Below are 19,658 nucleotides of genomic sequence, written 5' to 3' on the forward strand. Positions count from 1 at the left end.
TGTTTTAGCTTTCTCTACTTTAGGAGAGATTGGTGAGGATACTTTGTGTTTTTTTAAGCGTTTGAAAAACTGTTTAGTTAATAATGATGCTAGCAGTGGCTTGGGTAGTTTTATTTTTTACAGACTAGGTATAGCTATTCAAAAAGGCGTTGGTGCTCAGCTTGTTGTTAGGCTACCAACCAAAAGGATGTAAAACATCTGAACTATACATATGATATGTGTTTTATAAAATAATATATTTATTTAACCTTTCCTATTAAAAAACCATATTTTTTAAAAAAATGTTTTATATACTCATAATCTAATGGGTAGGGGTGTCCAACGGATTTTTAAGACTATAACCGCACACATTTAAAAATACGTCGGATCTCAAATATAGCATCCGCATTCAGTCCATGAGTAAAAAGGTTTGGACACTTTTTGCGGATGGATCAGATCCACGAATTTCGGGGAAAATACTCACCCCTTCTCCTATGAACCATATTGTAGGGCAAATACTCACCCTTCTCCAATGCTAACAATACACAAGTATACTTTCATATTATATTTAATTTCGTTTATGTAGGTTGAAATCATAAAGAAATTGATTTTTACCCTAATTCGGCGAACCATAGATAGGCTCGGCTTGAAATTATCAGCCGAACCTAATTTGTATATTACAGAAGATGAACAGTTCGGTTTACTCGAAATACAATAGTTATTAGCCGAATTTATAGTTTGTAACTTTCTGTCTAGTTATTAGTTAAATGTTTGGATAATAAGAAATTTTCATTACAAGCCGAACCTTCTTCTCCTGAGAGTTAGGTTCGGTTTTCACTCTAAATATCGTATCAGCCGAACCATATATTTTTTCAAGTTCGGCTCATATTCAAAAAATCATATCAGCCGAACATGTTACCGATTTTTCATAAAACACTTAAATTCAAATACATTTATGGGTTAGGCTTTTTATTACATATGTTTTTTATTGTGCAGCCTTTTCATAGGATGAATCAAACAAAAAAAAGTGGAAATTACTAAAAGTGGTACGAAAGTGAAGTCTAATGATGGAGAATACCAAGGTCCAAATTAAAATCATTAAAATCAAGGAGATCTTATCTTCAACTTCAATAGAATGAAAAGACAAACACAACGCCAAAAGAATGAGGTCATTCCGACATCGGACGAAAAAATTATGGCCAAAACAAGATCGAAAGACTTAATTAAGTCTGCATATGGAAGGTTCGGCTGATAACTCATCAGCACGAGATAGCCGAACCTAAAGCCCGCAAATCAATATTTTCGAAGTGTTTATAGAGATATGTTCCGCCTGAAAATGATCTAATCGATTCAGCCGAACCTGGAAACCAGCTGGGGTAAATTTCACTTCCCAGGTTCGGTCGGGAAAGGTTGGCAAGGTATTAGCCGAACCTGACACTGTTCTGGGACATATTTGGTACCAAATTGACTTTTATTTCAAGAAAATACGATCCCAGAAGGATTATAAAGCCTAACTTTGAGAGCTTTATATAAGAAGACATCCAAAGCCCTAAGAAGAGATCTTTCAATCTTTATCATCTCTTTACACCACATTCTATCATTTATATTATCTTCCGCATCATAAAGAAGACATCCAAATCTTAAAACGACAAACATCAATTTTGAGAAGAAAAATCAAGTTAGAGGTTCGAGTCGTTTGACCTATAAACCAAATAAAGAACTAACTGGACCATTTTAAATTATAAGTTCGGCTTATAAACAAACTATCGAATCAGCCGAACCTATCTTATAAATAGAACCTGGAGAAATGGTTTCAGGTTCGGCTGATAATTGATACGAACTTATAAAGACGAACTGTTCATAAACACCTCCAGGGTGAAAAACAATAAACAATTCAGCTGATAATTGGTCTCAATTATCAGCCGAACATCAATCTGTGATCGTTAAAAACCAACTTTTTCTCGAATTAAACATATTCTATCAATCATAAACAAGAAAAAAAGAGATCGGTTTGTAATAAATACTTTTTAACCCACATTTCAGGAGTTGCTTCTTCAGTCGGTTGAATTTCTGGTTCAATTTCAGTTTCTGCACCTTCATCTTATATTTGTTCTTCAATTGATGGATTAGACGAGGATTCTGAACGCATACTTCCTACTATTTGCATTGTGCGAGTCATTATATAGTTGAATTTAATCGATGATCAAACTTTTACCGATTGACGACTAATTGTGGAGATGAAAAAAAAATTGTCAGACGGTTCGTGAGGGCGAAAAGAAGAAGAAGAGATGTTTAGGATAGAAACTGATTTTGATTTTAGATTTTAAGTTTTTTATATTAAGGTAAGGATAGATTAGTAATTTAATTGTTTAAGGCTATATAAGTAATTGCACTACCATTTAGACACCTCTTATAAAGTCACCCTAGATGGGAAAACAATTATGTATGCCCAGAAATGTTCATGGATGCAGTAAAACAGGGTTCTCTGCTACATATAGGGTTGTGCAAAAAAACCAGAACCGCGGGTTTCACCCGTATCCGTCCGCTAAATTGCGGGTGAAATCCAATCCGCAAGAGTTATGGACCGGAAACGGGTGGGTTTTTCAAATCCGCACGTTTACACGGTTTGGTTGCGATTCGACTTTGCAATCCGCGGATTTAACCGCACCATAGGACTTTGTTCCAATTTAACCCAAAGTTCTGTATTAGGGCTAGTGTATCAAGTAGTAACTTTTTGTGCCACTGCATATCCTTCTATGTTTGGGTTCATTGAAATGGTTATACGTGGACCAACATCTACTGGTCGATACTACTATACACCTAATGTATCAACTATCAAGCTTCTAATCTCATCTCCCTCATGATGCAGTTATCACATTGCTCTTTTTGCCTATATCATCTTTGACTCACTAGTTTCGAAATGACGGAATCAGGAGAAATCAAAATTTTGATTATGGTAGTAGTTCAGACCAAATTCTAATTGGGACGGAAAACTCTCTCTTGATTGGATTAGGGTATTATGCAAAATTAGTGTTTTATTTTTTTGTGATTTGACTAAATCCGCGGTTAGTTTGCATTCGACCGTATCATCCGTAAATTCATGGGTGATTGAGCCGGACACGGTTGGATTTTCCAAATCCGCAACTTTGACGGATTGGACACTGGTGATCCCTAATCCGCATCCGTCCGCTGCACACCCGTACGGCTACATATGAGAATGAGATTGGAAAAATTGAAACCCTTCCCGTGGTGTTGGGCTGGAGGGGAAGGCCCATTAGAGCCATGTTCAAAATGCATGTAGCCTTGTAGGGGTTGGGCCGCGCCTGCTCAGACGGAGGTCATGCTACGAGTACGAGCAGATGAAATAGCAAAAGACACGTGCGTAACAAGCTGTAGTAAACAAATACACCTAAGGTCCTAGACCAATCTTGTTGGGAATTGGGATAGAGTCCATTCTTGTGTGAGATCACAGAGTGAGAAAAGTAAGTGAGAAAACACTGTTTTGAGTGTTTTGCAGTAACTGAACTTCATTAGAAGAAGAAGGATTGAGATGAGATGGATACTGTTATAGTAGAACACGCAGAAATGAGTACTAAGAGTAATGGTTGTTGCAGTAAGAAAGGTCCTGGTTATGCAACTCCAATTGAAGCTATGTCTGGTCCTAAAGAATCACTGATTTATGTTACCTGTGTTTACTCAGGTACCTATGTTTTTGAAGTTTGATTAGTTACAGAGTCATCTTCTCTGCATTGTGGGTTTATGGGTTTTTGTTGATCAGTAATATAACCCTGAAATTTGATTCCTATTCTGGGGTTTTGGTGATTTTTGCAAACATAATTGATTAACAAAAAATTAGAAATTGTTCAGATTGCTATCATTTTAGTTGTAGGGAAATTTAAAGGCTTATGTAAGACTTCAACTTCATGAAGCTGAACAAGTTTTATCTGATTTTCAGGAGTAAATTGTGCAAAGAGCAGTGCTCATAGTGTGTTACAGTGTTATCTTTGCAGGAACAGGAATAGAGAAGCCTGATTACTTGGCTACAATAGATGTTGACCCAAGCTCACCAACCTATTCAAAAGTAATCCATAGGATGCCTGTTCCTTATGTGGGTGATGAATTGCATCATTCTGGGTGGAATTCATGCAGCTCTTGCCATGGAGATCCATCCGCCAACCGCCGCTTCCTCATTTTGCCGTCATTTGTGTAAGATTCATGATCTTTTTATATTGTAGTAGTACTCTTTCTTAGAAAACCAATATGCGTTAAAACGGACATTTGAGTTTTATTTGTGCCAGTGACGCCAATTTGAGACATAAGTATATCAGATGACTATCAAAATTTGTCTACATTGAATAAGGATGCCAAAAGCATCACATTTTCCTTCCCTTGATCATGTTTTTGGTTAGATAGGTTATAACTGAATTCCACCAGAAGATCATGATATAGGCACATTAACAATTGAATAATTTTTTTTTCTTCTATTAGGTCTGGTCGGATATATGTGGTTGACACAAGGGATCCCAAGGCTCCTTGTTTGCACAAGGTTATTCAGTCAGAAGAAATCGTCCAAAAGACTGGATTAGCATATCCACATACTTCCCATTGTCTTGCATCTGGTGACATTATGATATCATGCATTGGGGATAAAGATGGAAATGCCGAGGGAAATGGGTTTCTTCTTCTTGATTCAGAATTCAACGTTAAGGGAAGGTCAGTTTTCTTCTTGGAAATTGAGAAACTGAACTACAACAGAGCCAAATGGATTCTCATTCTTGCACTCGCATTATGTTTGTATTTGCGTGTGAACCCAATCTTTGTATTTTGTTCAAGTTCTTCACGGACTTCCACATTTAATTTCACTCCCGCTTTTCTGATTCTGCTCAGGTGGGAAAAACCAGGACACAGTCCACTTTTTGGTTATGACTACTGGTATCAACCACGGCATAACACCATGATCAGTACATCTCTGGGAGTTCCATGGGCATTCATAAAGGGCTTCAAACCTCAGCATGTATCTGATGGTCTGTATGGAAGACAAATATATGCCTACAGCTGGCCTGGAGGTGAACTTAAACAAACACTTGATCTCGGCAATACAGGGATGGTTCCGTTAGAGGTAAGCTTTGGAGAATCCAATCTTCTTGACGAGAAATTTTTTGATGGGGGCGTTTTTTGATGGGGGCACGGGGGACAAATAAGATGCTGACACAAGTATTTCCTATTAATTGCTTACAACAAATTTTGTTGCCAAAAATATAAAAAAACATGTATTTTTGGAGAAAATCTTCTCTATCTTAATTGCTTAAATTTTATGTTCCGTATTTTTGCAAATATGATATGTGAAAAGAATGACACATGTCAGCACCTTATTTGTCCCCCATACCCCCATCAGAAAACGCCCCCATCAAAAATTTTCTCGTTGTTGACCCACTAAGTAATTACTTTAACAAAACCGCACCATCCAACTATCATATAGATTCAAATGTTAAGGTTGACTTTTGTCAATCATTTGAATTCTCCCACCAAAATTTATTTTGGTTTCATTTATCCACTTGCTAAAACTTCTTTCCTTCTGTTATTTCTTTATATTTGGTATCATCTTGCCATGAAGGTGCCTGAAATAAACGTGTGTGCATGACAGATTAGGTTCCTTCATGGACCTTCAAGAGATATAGGGTATGTTGGGTGTGCACTATCTAGCACCATGGTGAGGTTTTTTAAGAATCCCGATGATTCATGGAGCCATGAGGTGCGTATATAGTCTCCATCTTATATTTCCTGTTAGCATGAAATTCACAGCAAATTTCAGTGATATCCCTGACTTCGATCTCTATTACATATGTAGGTTGTCATCTCAGTGGAACCATTGAAGGTCAAAAACTGGATTCTTCCTGAAATGACAGGATTTATCACTGATTTACTTATCTCTCTTGATGATCGTTACCTGTACTTTGTTAATTGGTTTCATGGAGATGTTAGACAATATAACATAGAGGACCCCAAGAATCCTGTTTTGAAAGGGAAAATTTGGGTTGGTACACTGCTCAAAAAGGGAAGCCCCGTTGTGGCGGAAGATGAGAATGGGAATGATTGGCAGTGTGATGTTCCTGAGGTCCAGGTATGTCTGTACTAATAAAACCATTCTCTTTACAGATGATTATATAGACTGATTTGCTGCCAATAAGCCAAGTGTCTATGTAACGAATCAAACACCATTTCACACAGGACACATGCATACCCGTACTGTTTTCTTCACAATGATTTGTTATGCTCCATAATACCATACATGTTAGGTGCCATTTCTTTCCTAATGGTGCACTAATTTTTCAGGGTAAGCAACTGAGGGGAGGCCCTCAAATGCTCCAGTTAAGTTTAGATGGAAAAAGGCTGTATGTGACAAATTCTCTCTTCAGCAGCTGGGACAAACAGTTTTATCCGGAGCTCGTGCAGAAAGGTTCTCACATGATACAAATTGATGTCGACACTGAGAAAGGAGGTTTAGCGATAAACCCAAACTTCTTTGTGGATTTTGAATCTGAACCTGACGGTCCTTCATTGGCTCATGAAATGCGATATCCTGGTGGTGACTGCACTTCGGATATTTGGGTCTAAACTAATGAACTTCTCGCAATGAAAAATAACTGACTGAGATCAACTTAGTCAATGGTCAGTATAAGCATCTGTACAAGGTCAATTCGTTAACATTATTAAGATCTGTAGCTGTATATATATATATATTGTCAAGTATTGTGCTGGCAAGTGAAATACTGTATCTTGGAAAGCTGTTCTGATTCTGAATAAATCTAATCTGAAACACTGTTTTAGTAAACAAGTTGCCAACTTCTGAGCAAATGTATATAAATGGCACTTCCCAGTAATGACTGGGAAAGCTGTCAAATGAAACAGTTTTTTTAACCGTGATTACATCGTGTGAGAGGATGGTGGGTCCATTTCTGTCCTTCCCAGTCCCGATGCTAAGCACGGTGTGTCTAGCAAAGTTGTATAAAAAAAAAAACGAAGAAATTAGCATTACCTGACAGGGGTTCTTGCAGAGCACTGAATTTCATAAGTTTTTCTCGGTTCGCACGCTAGTCATGGGTTTCAGCTTCAAGGCCGTCGAGTTGATACCCTATGGACGAGCGAAGTTGTATTATCCTTCCCCCTCAATCAAAGGGGTCAGGGATGAGCTAAAATTTTTGTTTGTAAGTTGGAATGCATTGGGATAATGATTCCTTCGACTTTCAATTATAATAGGAAATCCAACGATTTGATTGTACGAAGAGGAGATCTGTCCCTGTAAGAGCTTCAATGGAATAAGCTGGACATAAATAAGAGCAAGGTATCGAGACCTTCTGTTCCGTCCATTTGATCTTGCCACCTTTAGATAGCCGACGACATATCCATAAAGAAGAAGTTTCCTCATCATCTGCACTCTTCAGTATAGCTACTTCCCCATCGACTTCAATTAGCATCGACTGAATTAGTCGTGAATAACCCATGAATTTATGAATGGGAAATTTAGGAACTGGAATTAATTTGAAGTCTTCACGTTCAACATGAAACGCAAGTATATATTCATTTTTTCTCGAATAACTGAACTGCCAATGTATCTGACCATCCAGATAAACAGGACCATTTACAAACGAAAACATCTCTCCCTCCTTGGAGGCTGATGGAACTCCATCACCCTCCAGTCTTCTCCATTCAAATATACCAGTAGCCAATGCATTCCATGTCTTATTCCCAACAGTGAAGACCTCCGCTACCAGAAACTCATTTCCTTCGGTTTCAGGAGCAGACCTTTTCTTCTTCACATTAATTGATATGCATACGACTTTATGTTTCTTGCTTTGTGGAGCATATCCTAAAGCGATGGACTCAACTTGGCGCGTCGGTTTTCGTCTATATGTATCCCAAGTGGTGGTAGTTTCAACCCAAGGCGATTTAGCACCAGTGGTAGTATTATACAAGAGAAATGCATCCTTGGTGGTAATACATACCACGTCCTCCACTGCTTGTCTTGGTAATTCATAGGGACCAGGATGCTTTAATGCTAATCTGCTGTAACGTGTTACCCCTCTTTCAGGTGAAGCAGTTGCAAGTTCGACAATTCGTTCGACAATTCCTTCTTCTCCTTCCCCTGATCTATGGTGGCGGCGGCTTGCATAAGCAGTTTTATGAGGTTCTAGTAACTTGATAGATATGAGGTTCTAGTAACTTGATAGATATGAGGTTCTAGTAACTTGATAGATAATAGTAATCTTTTATGACAAGTTTCCAGTCCTGCATCACGTAATGCATCTCTCAAGTATGTCCATCCCTTTTGTAGGAATCTTTGGCGCTCCTCTTCGATCTTTTCATTCCAACACCCGTTTATGATTTCTAAATAAAGGATCAATTTATTAGTTGAGTCACTCAACTTATCCTCTTTTTCACCATCTTTGCAAAACTTTTGGAGCAGGTCGATACCGATTTCCTTATCTTTTCAAGTTTTTGTAACTTCCACGCATTATCAGAAACTACTGCAACTTGTTCCTTATTAACATCTTCTTCGGCCGTATCTTTAGTTGTTTTGGTTTCATAAGTTTCAACAGTTTTTGTATCTATTCCAAGGGGTGCAAAAACACGAAACTTCGATGCTGCTAGATGATTCATAAAAAACTTTTTCACGATTGCTCTTGCCGCCATCTCTTTTTCTCTCAATCAGCAGCTAATACAAGAACCCCAACCCCCGATCTCTCTCTATAGCTATAAAAGAAAAAGAAAACCTACGACTATTCACCAATCCGACCCACGAAAATCAAGTCAAAGAGTTTTGGTTTTTGAAAATATTCATTACTATCCTCGCGAAATTGTGGCTGCTGTAAGAGTGATAAATGGTACTTAAGGGCAAAGACTGCTCATTTGCCCACACTGGGATTGACAATTCTAGGAATTACTAGGTAGTCCAGGAAACCCAGTACCAGTTACTTTCTAATCCACCCCTAGAATAAAATTATCCGCTGGTCCAAAAACATGTTTTTGGATCAGAATATTTATTCCCTAGTCCAAAACGTGCGGGTCACACAAGACAATTTTTTCAAAAGTACCAAAAATACACTTTCTGCAACTCCACGAACAAATCAAATTCAGTTTCTTTCTCTTTTTTTCATCTCAGATTTGTTTCTCTTTGGTTTTCTCTGCTCCTGCGTTTTGGTTCATCACAGTATCTGGTAGCGTCTTTCAATTAGGCTCATCACAGCTATTATCTCGTAAATCATCTGTGCTTCGAAATCAGATTCGAACAAGGTATTTATCTCGTAAATCATCTTCCTCTGCTGTTGTTCTTGGAATGTTGATGAATAATTAGGTTTATTCTGATCCGATTTCTATCAGAATAGTTGTCTATGATGTACATTGTTATCTTTCTTTTATGATTTCAGTTTTGTGATAATTTACATTGTTCAATTCAGTTTCCGTTCGATTTATATTGTGATTTTTGTGTGTTTCAATTAGGTATCTTAAAATCGAATTAGGTTAATCTCATAACAAGGTATGTTACTATAATCACCTTTTCTCTGCTGCTGTTCTGTTTTAGTTTCTTTGTAATCTGATATAGGTTTGTTTTACTGTATTTTTTGATATAGGTTTGTTTTGTTAGATAGATCGTGTAGTAATTTTGTATTCTCTTTTTGATATAGCTGCAGTTCTTCTATTTATAGAAGATGAAACTCAAAACATACTGATATGTTGTAAAATATATTCTACATGTTACATACCAATACGTACTGCATATAGCCTGCAAATATATATTACTAAAATAAAGTAGATGCCAATACATATCAATATGTATAACGTATAGGAATTCAGAGACTTAGTTATTCTACATGTTACATACCAATACGTACTACATATAGCCTGCGCTCTTAGTATGTATCGTGCAATACAGTAGATGCCAATACATATCAATATGTATAACTTATATCCATTAAGAGACTTAGTTAATTTTTTGATCATTTACAGGGTTAACATGTCTGACGTTGCTCCCAAACCAGACTTCTCCATATATTCTCATGTATACCATAAGCAATATCATTTTGCATATGAGGTTACATCGTTTTCAACTTTAGAGGATTTGAAATTTTGCATCTGTAATATGTGGAGCTGGTTGACTCACCGACAGTATGAACTTTGCATGCAATCTTATCCGACAGTATGAACTTTCTGAAGAATGATTTTGTGTCAGGTATGTATTTCTCACTTTTTCTGGTTATGCATCAGTTTTTTTAGATGCATAAGACATTATGCATTATTTTGTTTTAGCTGCATATTGTCTTATGCATTACTTTTTTCACTTTTCTGATTTATGGATTTTTATGCACGTGCATAATGTCTTCTGCATCATTTTGTTTAGTGCATAAGACATTATGCATTATTTTGTTTTAGCTGCATAATGTCTTATGCATTACTTTTTTTTCACTTTTCTGGTTATGCATTAATTTTTTTTAGATGCATAATACATTACACATTATTTTTGTTTTAGCTGCATAATGTCTTATGCATTACTTTTTTTCACTTTTCTGGTTATGCGTCAGTTTTTTTTAGATGCATAAGACATTATGCATCATTTTGTTTTAGCTGCATAATGTCTTATGCATTACTTTTCTCACTTTTCTGGTTATGCATCAGTTTTTTTTAGATGCATAAGACATTATGCATTATTTTGTTTTAGCTGCATAAGACATTATGCATTATTTTGTTTTATTTTGTTCCCCTTTGCTGGTGGTGAAGGAGTAGCAGCCTTTGTCACTTTTTTTCCTTTTGCTTTAGTAGTTGCCGCTGCTGTTTTTATTTTTCTTTTTGCTTCAGGAGCATCATCTGCTTTCTTTCCCTTGGTTTTTGCTGTTTTTGTAAACCAAAAGTTTTGTACACATTACATATCAGTATGGTACAACATATAACTTGTAAAAATGAAGTACAAATTGCAGACAACATATTGATATGTAGTACACATATAAATTGACATACTAAATTTTAGTATGTATTAGTTAAACAACACTACATTTCAATATGTAACAGTACATATTTTAGGTTTTGGGAATATTGCATGTCAATATGAAGTACATATTTGGCTTTTTTTTTGATTTGATTTACCTTTTTCCTGAGGAACCTTGCTCATACTTCTTGTTGTTGGAGATTTAGCAGTAGGGGAGGTTCCTGTTGGTGAATCATCGGTAGAATTCCTTCTTCTTTTCACTGGTGTACGAGATTTAGCAGTAGGGGAGGTTTCTGTTGCTGAATCATCGTCATATTTGCTTCTTCTTTTCAATAGTGTAGGAGATTTAGCAGTAGGGGAGGTTCCTGTTGGTGAATCATCGGTAGACTTCCTTCTTCTTTTCACTGGTGTACGAGATTTAGCAGTATGGGAGGTTTTTGTTGCTGAATCATCGACAGATTTGCTTCTTTTTTTCAATAATGTAGGAGATTTAGAAGCAGGGGACGCTTCTGTTGGTGAATCATCGTCAGATTTCTTTCTTCTTTTCACTGGTGATGGAGATACTTCAGTAATTTCTTCTGTAATCGTCCTCTTAATTTTTCTACTTGTACCCATTTCTTCTTCAATTGAATTTAATGAAAATTAGGTCAGATACTGAAAGAAAAAGCAGTTTCCGTTTCTGATAATGGTGATTTTTCGATCTTTTTCTGATAATGGTGATTAATTGAGTTAGGTTGCAGAAGAGAGACGGGAACAGTTTTCTGAATGTGAAGAAAGACGAAACAATTTGCGTTTTTCAATTGAGAGTTAGGTTGCAGAAGAGATAGAGAATGCAACTGGAAAAAAAAAATGAAAAGAAAACGGACGGAAACTGTACACATCACGTGGTCCAGGACATATAGGTAAAATAACATGTTTTTAAACTTTATTGGACTAGCCATTAATTGTTATATCCCGCTGGACCAGCCAGTAATCCGGGTCGCGTTTTCTGGACTAAATAGTAAAGATCTCTTGGCAATTAGGTAAATGGGATGGGTAAAGCCCAAATTTAGGAGTCAGCCCATCCCGTCTTAGATTGAGCCGAGCGTTTTAATTTGAGACGTCCGAGTCAAATTGAAACGGGAAAATTAGGCGCAGGCCCTGTAAAAAAAAATTTCTTACCGACAGGCCCTACAGTCGCACCCAGATTTATTTAAAAATATTTAAAAGGTGCGGACTGACTCCATTACCCTTCAGCGGTTTTTGGCAGTTCATTCACTCCCGAAAACGGTCACTCCATTTATTATTTTCACCTGTTATTACTTTTCCTCTCCGCCAGTTTCTTTTCCTATTCCTCCATTAATCTCTCTAACCGGTCTGCAAAAAATTTCTTTCCCTATTCCTCCATTCAATCATTTAAAATCGATGATTGAAGTTGATTAAACCCTAGAAATCAAAATCAAAAAAGCCCTAGAAACTACTTACAGTTCAACCCTAGAATTCAGTTCGTCAAAAATGGATGAAACACCAACAAAAACTCGTCTTCAGAAATCAAAAAAGAAGAAATCAGGTATGAAAACTAGTTTAAATCATGGTATTCATGCATGCATTCAGTAGATTTGTTTTTTTTTCTTCGATTTTAGTTTTTGTTCTTGATGTTGATGACCTAAAAGACGAAGAAGACCAAATCAAGTCGAAGAAACAGAAAAAAAAATGGTGAGATTTATCATCTTCTTCATTTGTTAGTGTTTGATTATTTTTTATTTAATTTTAATTTCGTTGTACCAGAAGCCGGAAATCCGGAAAAAAAGAAGAACAAATCTAAGAAGAAAAGTGCTTCTGGTGAGATTTTCATCCTAAATATGTTTACCCATAATTTCTTATGCTCTATAAGTTACCCAGTCTTTGATTTCTTATGCAACTTACCCAGTCTTGATTTTAACATCAATTTTACCTGATGATGTTGAAGATGAAAAAGGAGAAAGTGATAGTGACCAACCACTGAAGGAAATGCAAATGAAGGAAAAGAAAAAATTTGTGAAGAGAAAGAAAGTGTTTGATATGCATCTTCACTAGTTCATATGTGATTCATGTTTGCATAACATGTTATCCAAACAAAAAACATCTGAATAACATGTTATTCAGAATAAAATAATTGTGCATAACCTGTTATGCAGATGCATAAATAACAAGTTATGCATATTATGCATAAATAACTGTCAAAAATAACAAGTTATGCAGATAAAATAAATGTACATAACTTGTTATGCAGCCGCATGACATGTTATGCTTACCAAAGAAACCTGCAAATCATATTATTACTTCTGCATAACCATATTATTACAGGTTATTCCCATATTATTACAGGTTATGCCCATATTATTACTTCTGCATTACATATTATGCAATTAGTTTTGAGCTGCATAACAAGTTACTTCTGCATAACATCATTTTTACCTGCTAATGATGATAACCTAGAAGATGGAAAAGGGGAAAATGATGTTGACCAACAACAAAAGGAGACTAGAACCAACGTAAAGCACGACGCTACGAAGAATAAAAAGAAAGTCTTTGGTATGCATTTACATTCCTTCATGTGTGTATGCAACAAACAAAATCTGAATAACATGTAATGCATAATAAAATAAATGTGCATAACTTGTTATGCAGATGCATGACAGGTTATGCTTACCAAAGTTACTGCATAACCTTATATGAATAACAATTTTTTGTCTAGATCCTGAAGCAACCGCACCATCAAGGAAGTTGCGGAGATTGAAAGATCAGGTATCACCTAGTTCACCTAAGCCTGAAGCAGAAAAGAAAACAAAGACTAAAAATGAAGCTGGTGAGAACTTAACTTTCCCACATCTTTCATGTTTCTGAACATAACTTGATCAAACCTAATTATGCATGATTTTGTTCTTGTTTGCTCTTAGTTTCTGATCGGCAAGCTGAGGATCATCATAAAACTACTAAAAGAAAAAAGAAAGCAGAGAAAGCTGCACCAAAGGAAGTTTTGATTTTGAGAAAGCTGCACCAAAGGAAGCTGGTAAGATTTTCTTGTGATTTCCTATTTGTGTGATATATTGTTTGTTTAGTGTGATTGATTTTTTTCAATGTTGATTTGGTCTGTTTCTGCCAAGCAAGCTGTTGATAAGCAAAAGAAAAGAAAAATATGTGAACCCAAACAATCAGAAGATGTGAAAAGGAAGAAGAAGGAGAAGCAAATTGAAAGCTCTGAAAGTGAAGAAGAAGATGAAGAAGAATAAGAACTTGGTCAGCAATGTGTCGTCTATAAACCAGGTGATCATTATTTGCCTGCTAGTTTTGTAGTTAACAGCTTCTAAAACACATAATGCTTCTTTTAAAAAGTGCATAATAGGTTATGCAGACAACTGGGTGTGCATAACAAGTCATCATAGGTTATGCAACATAATAAATCTGCAAAAAAATACATTTTAAGAAGTAGTGCATTATAGGTTATGCATGGCAAAAAATGTGCATAACAATTTATGCATATGCATGAATAAGAGGCATAGGAGGTTATGCAGTCAAAATAGCGAATCTAACTTAGTAAAATGCAACTTTTTTGCTCTTTTATTTATGCAGTTAAACCTAAAACCAAACCTGCAACTCAGAAAGGTACTTATAGAGCAGGATTAATAAGGGTAGGTACCTTGTTCACAAAAATAAAAGAAAGAGGTGGTTTTACTCCAACGCAGGCTAGTATGATGAATGTAGGTCCATTTGGGAAATTCTATAAGTGGGTATCTACTGCGGACATGACATTGTTTGATGGTAAGAGAAGTCAGCTGATGGATGAGGTCTTTTTATCATATAACCATGATGATTTGAGTCAGCATTCATTCAAGGTATCTAAAAACAAGTGTATACCGTCAACGGCCAGTGAGCTTTCTGCTACTTTTCTGATTCCAAGAGTCCAAGGAGATAGAGGAAGAACTGACTTCAAAGGAAGAGGTAGAGCCGACTCAGTCACTTACCTTGGTCAAGCAATTTCCACTCAACACAGCTGCAGGTAAAGTGAGTACAGATCCCAAAGCACGGGTAACAAAGGTGTGGGTAGACGATATTCAAAGGCTGGTGTTGGAAAAACTTGATAAGAAAGGTTGTGAAGAGGAAGTTGTCTGCCTTGTCTTCCTCTATATGCTAGTCGTCTTGTTCTTTTGTGGGTCAATGTGAGACAATTTGGACGTCAAATATGTTGGTTTGGTGAAGAATTTGCAAACCATGGACTCTGTATCATTTCCTGATTTGATTCACGAACAACTGATGAACGACATCAAAACTGTGAAAGAAAAGAATCTTCAGATCAGGAATTGCCCTGGTTGCACTATATATTCTCTTGTGAGTTGGGTTTTTTTTTTTACTTAATCCCTTTCAATAAATCTAAATCTATATAATATCTTATATATTAGTTTTTGTTTTTTGCGGCTTTGGTTGGCTGAGAAATCTAACATAGCTGAGTTGGCATCCAACATCAAGGTCAGTGACAGTGCTACTACACCAAGAGCTGGGAGGTGGGACTTTGCAGCAATGAAGAAAGCAATGATCAAGAAGCATATTACAGACTTACAGGCATTTGTTTATGAACCTTTATAAATAATTGCATAACATCTAATGCATATACAATTGTGAATGCATAACCAGTTATGCATTATTTAATGTTTATGAACCTTTGTAAATAATTGCGTAACATATTATGCATATACAATTGTGAATGCATAACCAGTCATGCATTATTTAAAAATGAAGTGTTAAGCAGGGTTGTGAAATATGAGTGCATAATATGTTATGAACCTTTATAAATAACTGCATACCATCTTACGCGTATGCGATTGTGAATGCATAACCAGTTATGCATTATTTAAAAATGACAGTGTTAAAGCAGGATTGTGAAATATGAGTGCATAATATGTTATGCAGCTCAAACGTTTAATGCATGGTTAGTTATGCATTGTTTAAAACATCTGCATCACATGTTATGCATATAAAAAATGTTGTTATATTTGGTTATGCATTCCCTGATGAGTGTTATTAATCATGTTGCCGTTTGATAAGAACTTTAGAGATGTATACAGTCCAATGGAGTTGGAACTCTGTGAAACAAGATAACCAAGAAACGGGAAAACTATATATGAACTCATCGCAATGGATCTTTAGGAGGACAGGGACAAGTATGAAGACGCATTTCAGGATGCGTTACAGATCATTGAAGAAGAGAAGTTTCTTGATAGTCCTGGAGCAAGGTTGAAGAATGTCGAACAAATGCTAAAAGACATCAGACTGACTCAGGAGAAATATAGACAGACTGGAGGAGACTTCAATTCTCAGCTGTATGATAAAGTGAAGGAGTTGCTTGTTTCTTCAGGCATAAAAGAGGAGGTGCGAGTGGAATCATCAGCTGGCCCTAGCGTCGATGCATCATCAGCTGAGCCTAGCATCCCAATGAGTCATAATTTGCCAAGGAATGAGACACTTGTTGAACTGGTATCTTCAACTGAACCACCTACACAAGAATCATTTCCGGAAGTCATTAGACTTGACAGCCAAGACCAAACTGCTAGTCAGGGACTCCAGTCTTCACCTTACAAGTTCATGGACCTAGAAAAAGCTGTTAATCTCTCCAACGACAAGGAAACTGACACGCCAGAGGAATTGCAAACAACACCAAATCTGGCAACAACTCAATAAAGAATTGAAGCAAAGGAAAGAGAATTTCTTACTGGTGCTGATGGTGATGATGGTGCTGATGGTGATGGAGGAGAAGATGGTGATGACGGTGCTGATGGTGATGATGGTCTTGATGGTGCTGGAGTACAAGATGTTGCTGGAGGAAAAGATGGTGATGATGGTGCTAGAGTACAAGATGTTGCTGGAGGAAAAGATGGTGCTGGAGCAGAAGTAGATGAAGGGCCCACATTTAGTCTCCATATTTCACAAGGAGAAGTTGGTGCTGGAGGACAACAACAACAAGATGTTGAGATGCCAGAAGATAAAGTCGTAGAAAAGCCGCAACAACCCACTGTTGTGATGCCAGAAGAGCAAGCCGCAGAAAAACCGCAGCAACCAGCTGTTGAGACGGCCGTTGCTGAAAACAAAGAAGAAGATTTAAATGCAGCAGCACAGAATCCCTCAACTTCAGCCACTGAAGAAGACTCTAATGAAGCTGCAGATAAGGAGATGGATACACAGTCATTGGTACAGAAAATATAAAACAGAACTGCTTGAAATTTTTTTTTAATGTATTTGAAAAACCATCAACTGCTTGAAGTTTTTTTTAATGTCGAATCAACTATATACTTTTGATCAACTATTTTATTATGTTGTTGTTTTGTTGTTTAATCAACCACTATTTACTTAATGTCAAAATAAATTGGTTACATTGGTTATATCTAACACATTTTGGTTACATGAATCTGTAGGAAGAAGAACTAGCAGGGGAATTTGTTCCAAGAACAGAATTTGAAAATAAGAAACCTTTGAAGAAATACTCCACTAAAGGGAAATCAAACAAGGCAGGAGAGGATGGGAACCAACCAAGCAAGGTAAAAATAAATAAAGAAAAGGACAACATGCAATCAAAGGACAACCAGTGTACTACTCAAAGATTGTGAGATAGGGAAGCAACAGAAGCAAAAAGACAAGCCTGATGAGAATAAAGTTGAAGAAGAAAATCTTCGTACGTCTACTGGCGGGATGCTCAGAAAATTACCTCCGCTGGAAACAATGGAATGCTTTTAAGATTACAAGGATACAATAGAACCAACCTTGATGGAAGTACTGGAGACATACTTTAAGAATGCCAACAGCCTGTAAGTACATCAAAAGCTACATTTATGCTTGTTTAAAAAATCAATGCATTACAGGTTATGCTTCTTATGAAGTAAATGCATAACAAGTTATGCTTAAAAAGAAACCATGCATAATAAGTTATGTTTTTAAACAATCCATGTGTATCACAAACCTCTAGTTTATGGTTATGCTGCATGTCACTTGAATAAAACATCTCACTAGTTTATGGTTTTGTCTGCAGAAATTCAGCTTGGAGTATCAGAGAAGGAGAAGACCCGTACTTGTGGGATATTCGAATTCACGGAGATATAATAAGGCAGATAATGAACAAAGAATACCTAGAAGAACAAGTAGTGCGCTACTACAGTTATAGGTTGTTCACGAAGCGGGAAAATGAAAAGCAGGATGATAGTGTTGAACATAGGTATGCGGAGTCTGCATTCATGATGCCAGATGCTTGGGTAAGTCAAAAAAAATAAAACCATTTTGCTACATAACAAGTCATTATTGCATATTATCTTATGCCCATATAATTACTTCTGCATAATATGTTATGCAACTAGTTTGAACTGCATAACAAGTTATTCAGCATTGTTTCCTACACCTGTTGTGCACCCTTTCAATTGCATCCACTAACCTTTTTTTTCCTAAAAAATATTTCTTTTGAAGTTCTTTGTTAGAAGAAAGGAGAAATATGGGATTGCCAAATATGTTGGAGAATTCATCTTGAATCTCCCCATTGAAGTTGAGAAAATGTTCATTCCAATGAACTATATGAAAAAGGAAAACCCGTCTGGTACACATTGGATATTGTTAGACTATGACTTTTCAGAGGGTGAATGGAACTTCTATAACAGTCTTGAAGAGGGAACCACTTGTATACAAGAAACAAGCTATTATAATGGCAAAGGCTTGTATGCCTTATTTGATCGAAAGATATGACAAACTGAATCTATCACCAGAAATCGTGGATATAAAGAGGGAACCACTTGTATACAAGGATATTGCTGCCAAGATTGTTCCTGAACAAGTTCATCACCCCGACTGCCTCATATTTGTTTGCTACTATATGAAGATGAGCATGAAGTATGAAGTCAGGGAGAAATGGCTGAAGTTGGGAAAGGAAGATGTAGTAGAAAAAGCCAACAAGAAAAGAGTAAGTCTGGTATAGAAAATGCTGACGGATCTTGGAAACATTTGGGCGATAGATGCCAATGAAGACATCTGGGATGATGCTGCGCGTCAATGTGATGAAGCTGTGCGTAAATGTTCCTGATGTTGTGCATAATAGAAAGGTTGAAACGTAGCTTTGTTTTAACAACCTGTGTGTTGTTGGTAGGTTGAGCAATTTAACTTGGGAGTGAAAACTAATGGGAAAGTAATTAGTGTGAAGCTTAACTTAAGTCAGTATTTATGTGTAATGTGTTGGTATGAATCTTGTCTGAACAACTTATATCTTGTCAATGTTTATATATATATTTATTATATATCAATGCTTGTTTCAGTGCTTGTATTTGCTGCAATCTTATTTCATTTAACTGTACTATGATAACATGGGGGCGCTGCCCCCTCGACCCCCGATTATAAACATAACATGATATAAATCTTACAAGGAAAATGAAGGAACAACAGGTTACATATAAACATATAAATATATCATGTTATACAATAAAAAAACACATGTTATGCAACAAAAAAACCCTGAAATAACATGTTATGCAATATCAAATAAATTTGCATGACTTGTTATGCAGACGAATGACTTGTTATGCAGATGCAGATGCATGAAGGAACCACAGTTGAATAACTCGTTATGCAGCCATCTTTAAAAGAATAAATGCATAACATATTGTGCATCTTCAAAAAAGAATACATAAGAGATTATGCATCTTCAAACATAATGCAT

General features: G+C 36.4%; 2 protein-coding genes across 3 annotated transcripts; both read left to right on the forward strand.

Annotated features, from left to right (window-relative positions):
• Window positions 1–3,425: 3,425 nt before the first annotated feature.
• On the forward strand, window positions 3,426–6,801 carry LOC113283025 (selenium-binding protein 1-like). 2 transcript variants are annotated; one of them, XM_026532160.1, is made up of 7 exons: window positions 3,426–3,679; window positions 3,990–4,185; window positions 4,468–4,692; window positions 4,867–5,098; window positions 5,624–5,731; window positions 5,828–6,100; window positions 6,313–6,801. In XM_026532160.1, exons 1-7 carry the CDS (start codon window positions 3,535–3,537, stop codon window positions 6,592–6,594), a joined length of 1,461 nt encoding a protein of 486 aa, XP_026387945.1. In that variant the 5' UTR covers window positions 3,426–3,534; the 3' UTR covers window positions 6,595–6,801. The 2 variants fall into 2 exon arrangements, with proteins under 2 accessions (XP_026387945.1, XP_026387946.1); XM_026532161.1 differs by having other exon boundaries at window positions 3,543–3,679; window positions 3,935–4,185.
• Window positions 6,802–13,338: 6,537 nt separating this feature from the next.
• On the forward strand, window positions 13,339–14,208 carry LOC113279775 (protein pxr-1-like). The gene is made up of 4 exons (XM_026528441.1): window positions 13,339–13,510; window positions 13,674–13,784; window positions 13,876–13,988; window positions 14,083–14,208. The coding sequence occupies exons 1-4, from the start codon at window positions 13,339–13,341 to the stop codon at window positions 14,206–14,208; spliced, it is 522 nt and encodes a 173-aa protein (XP_026384226.1).
• The last annotated feature ends 5,450 nt before the right edge of the window (window positions 14,209–19,658 follow it).

Source organism: Papaver somniferum, chromosome 5, assembly GCF_003573695.1.
Source record: "Papaver somniferum cultivar HN1 chromosome 5, ASM357369v1, whole genome shotgun sequence".
NCBI classification, from domain to species: domain Eukaryota; kingdom Viridiplantae; phylum Streptophyta; class Magnoliopsida; order Ranunculales; family Papaveraceae; genus Papaver; species Papaver somniferum.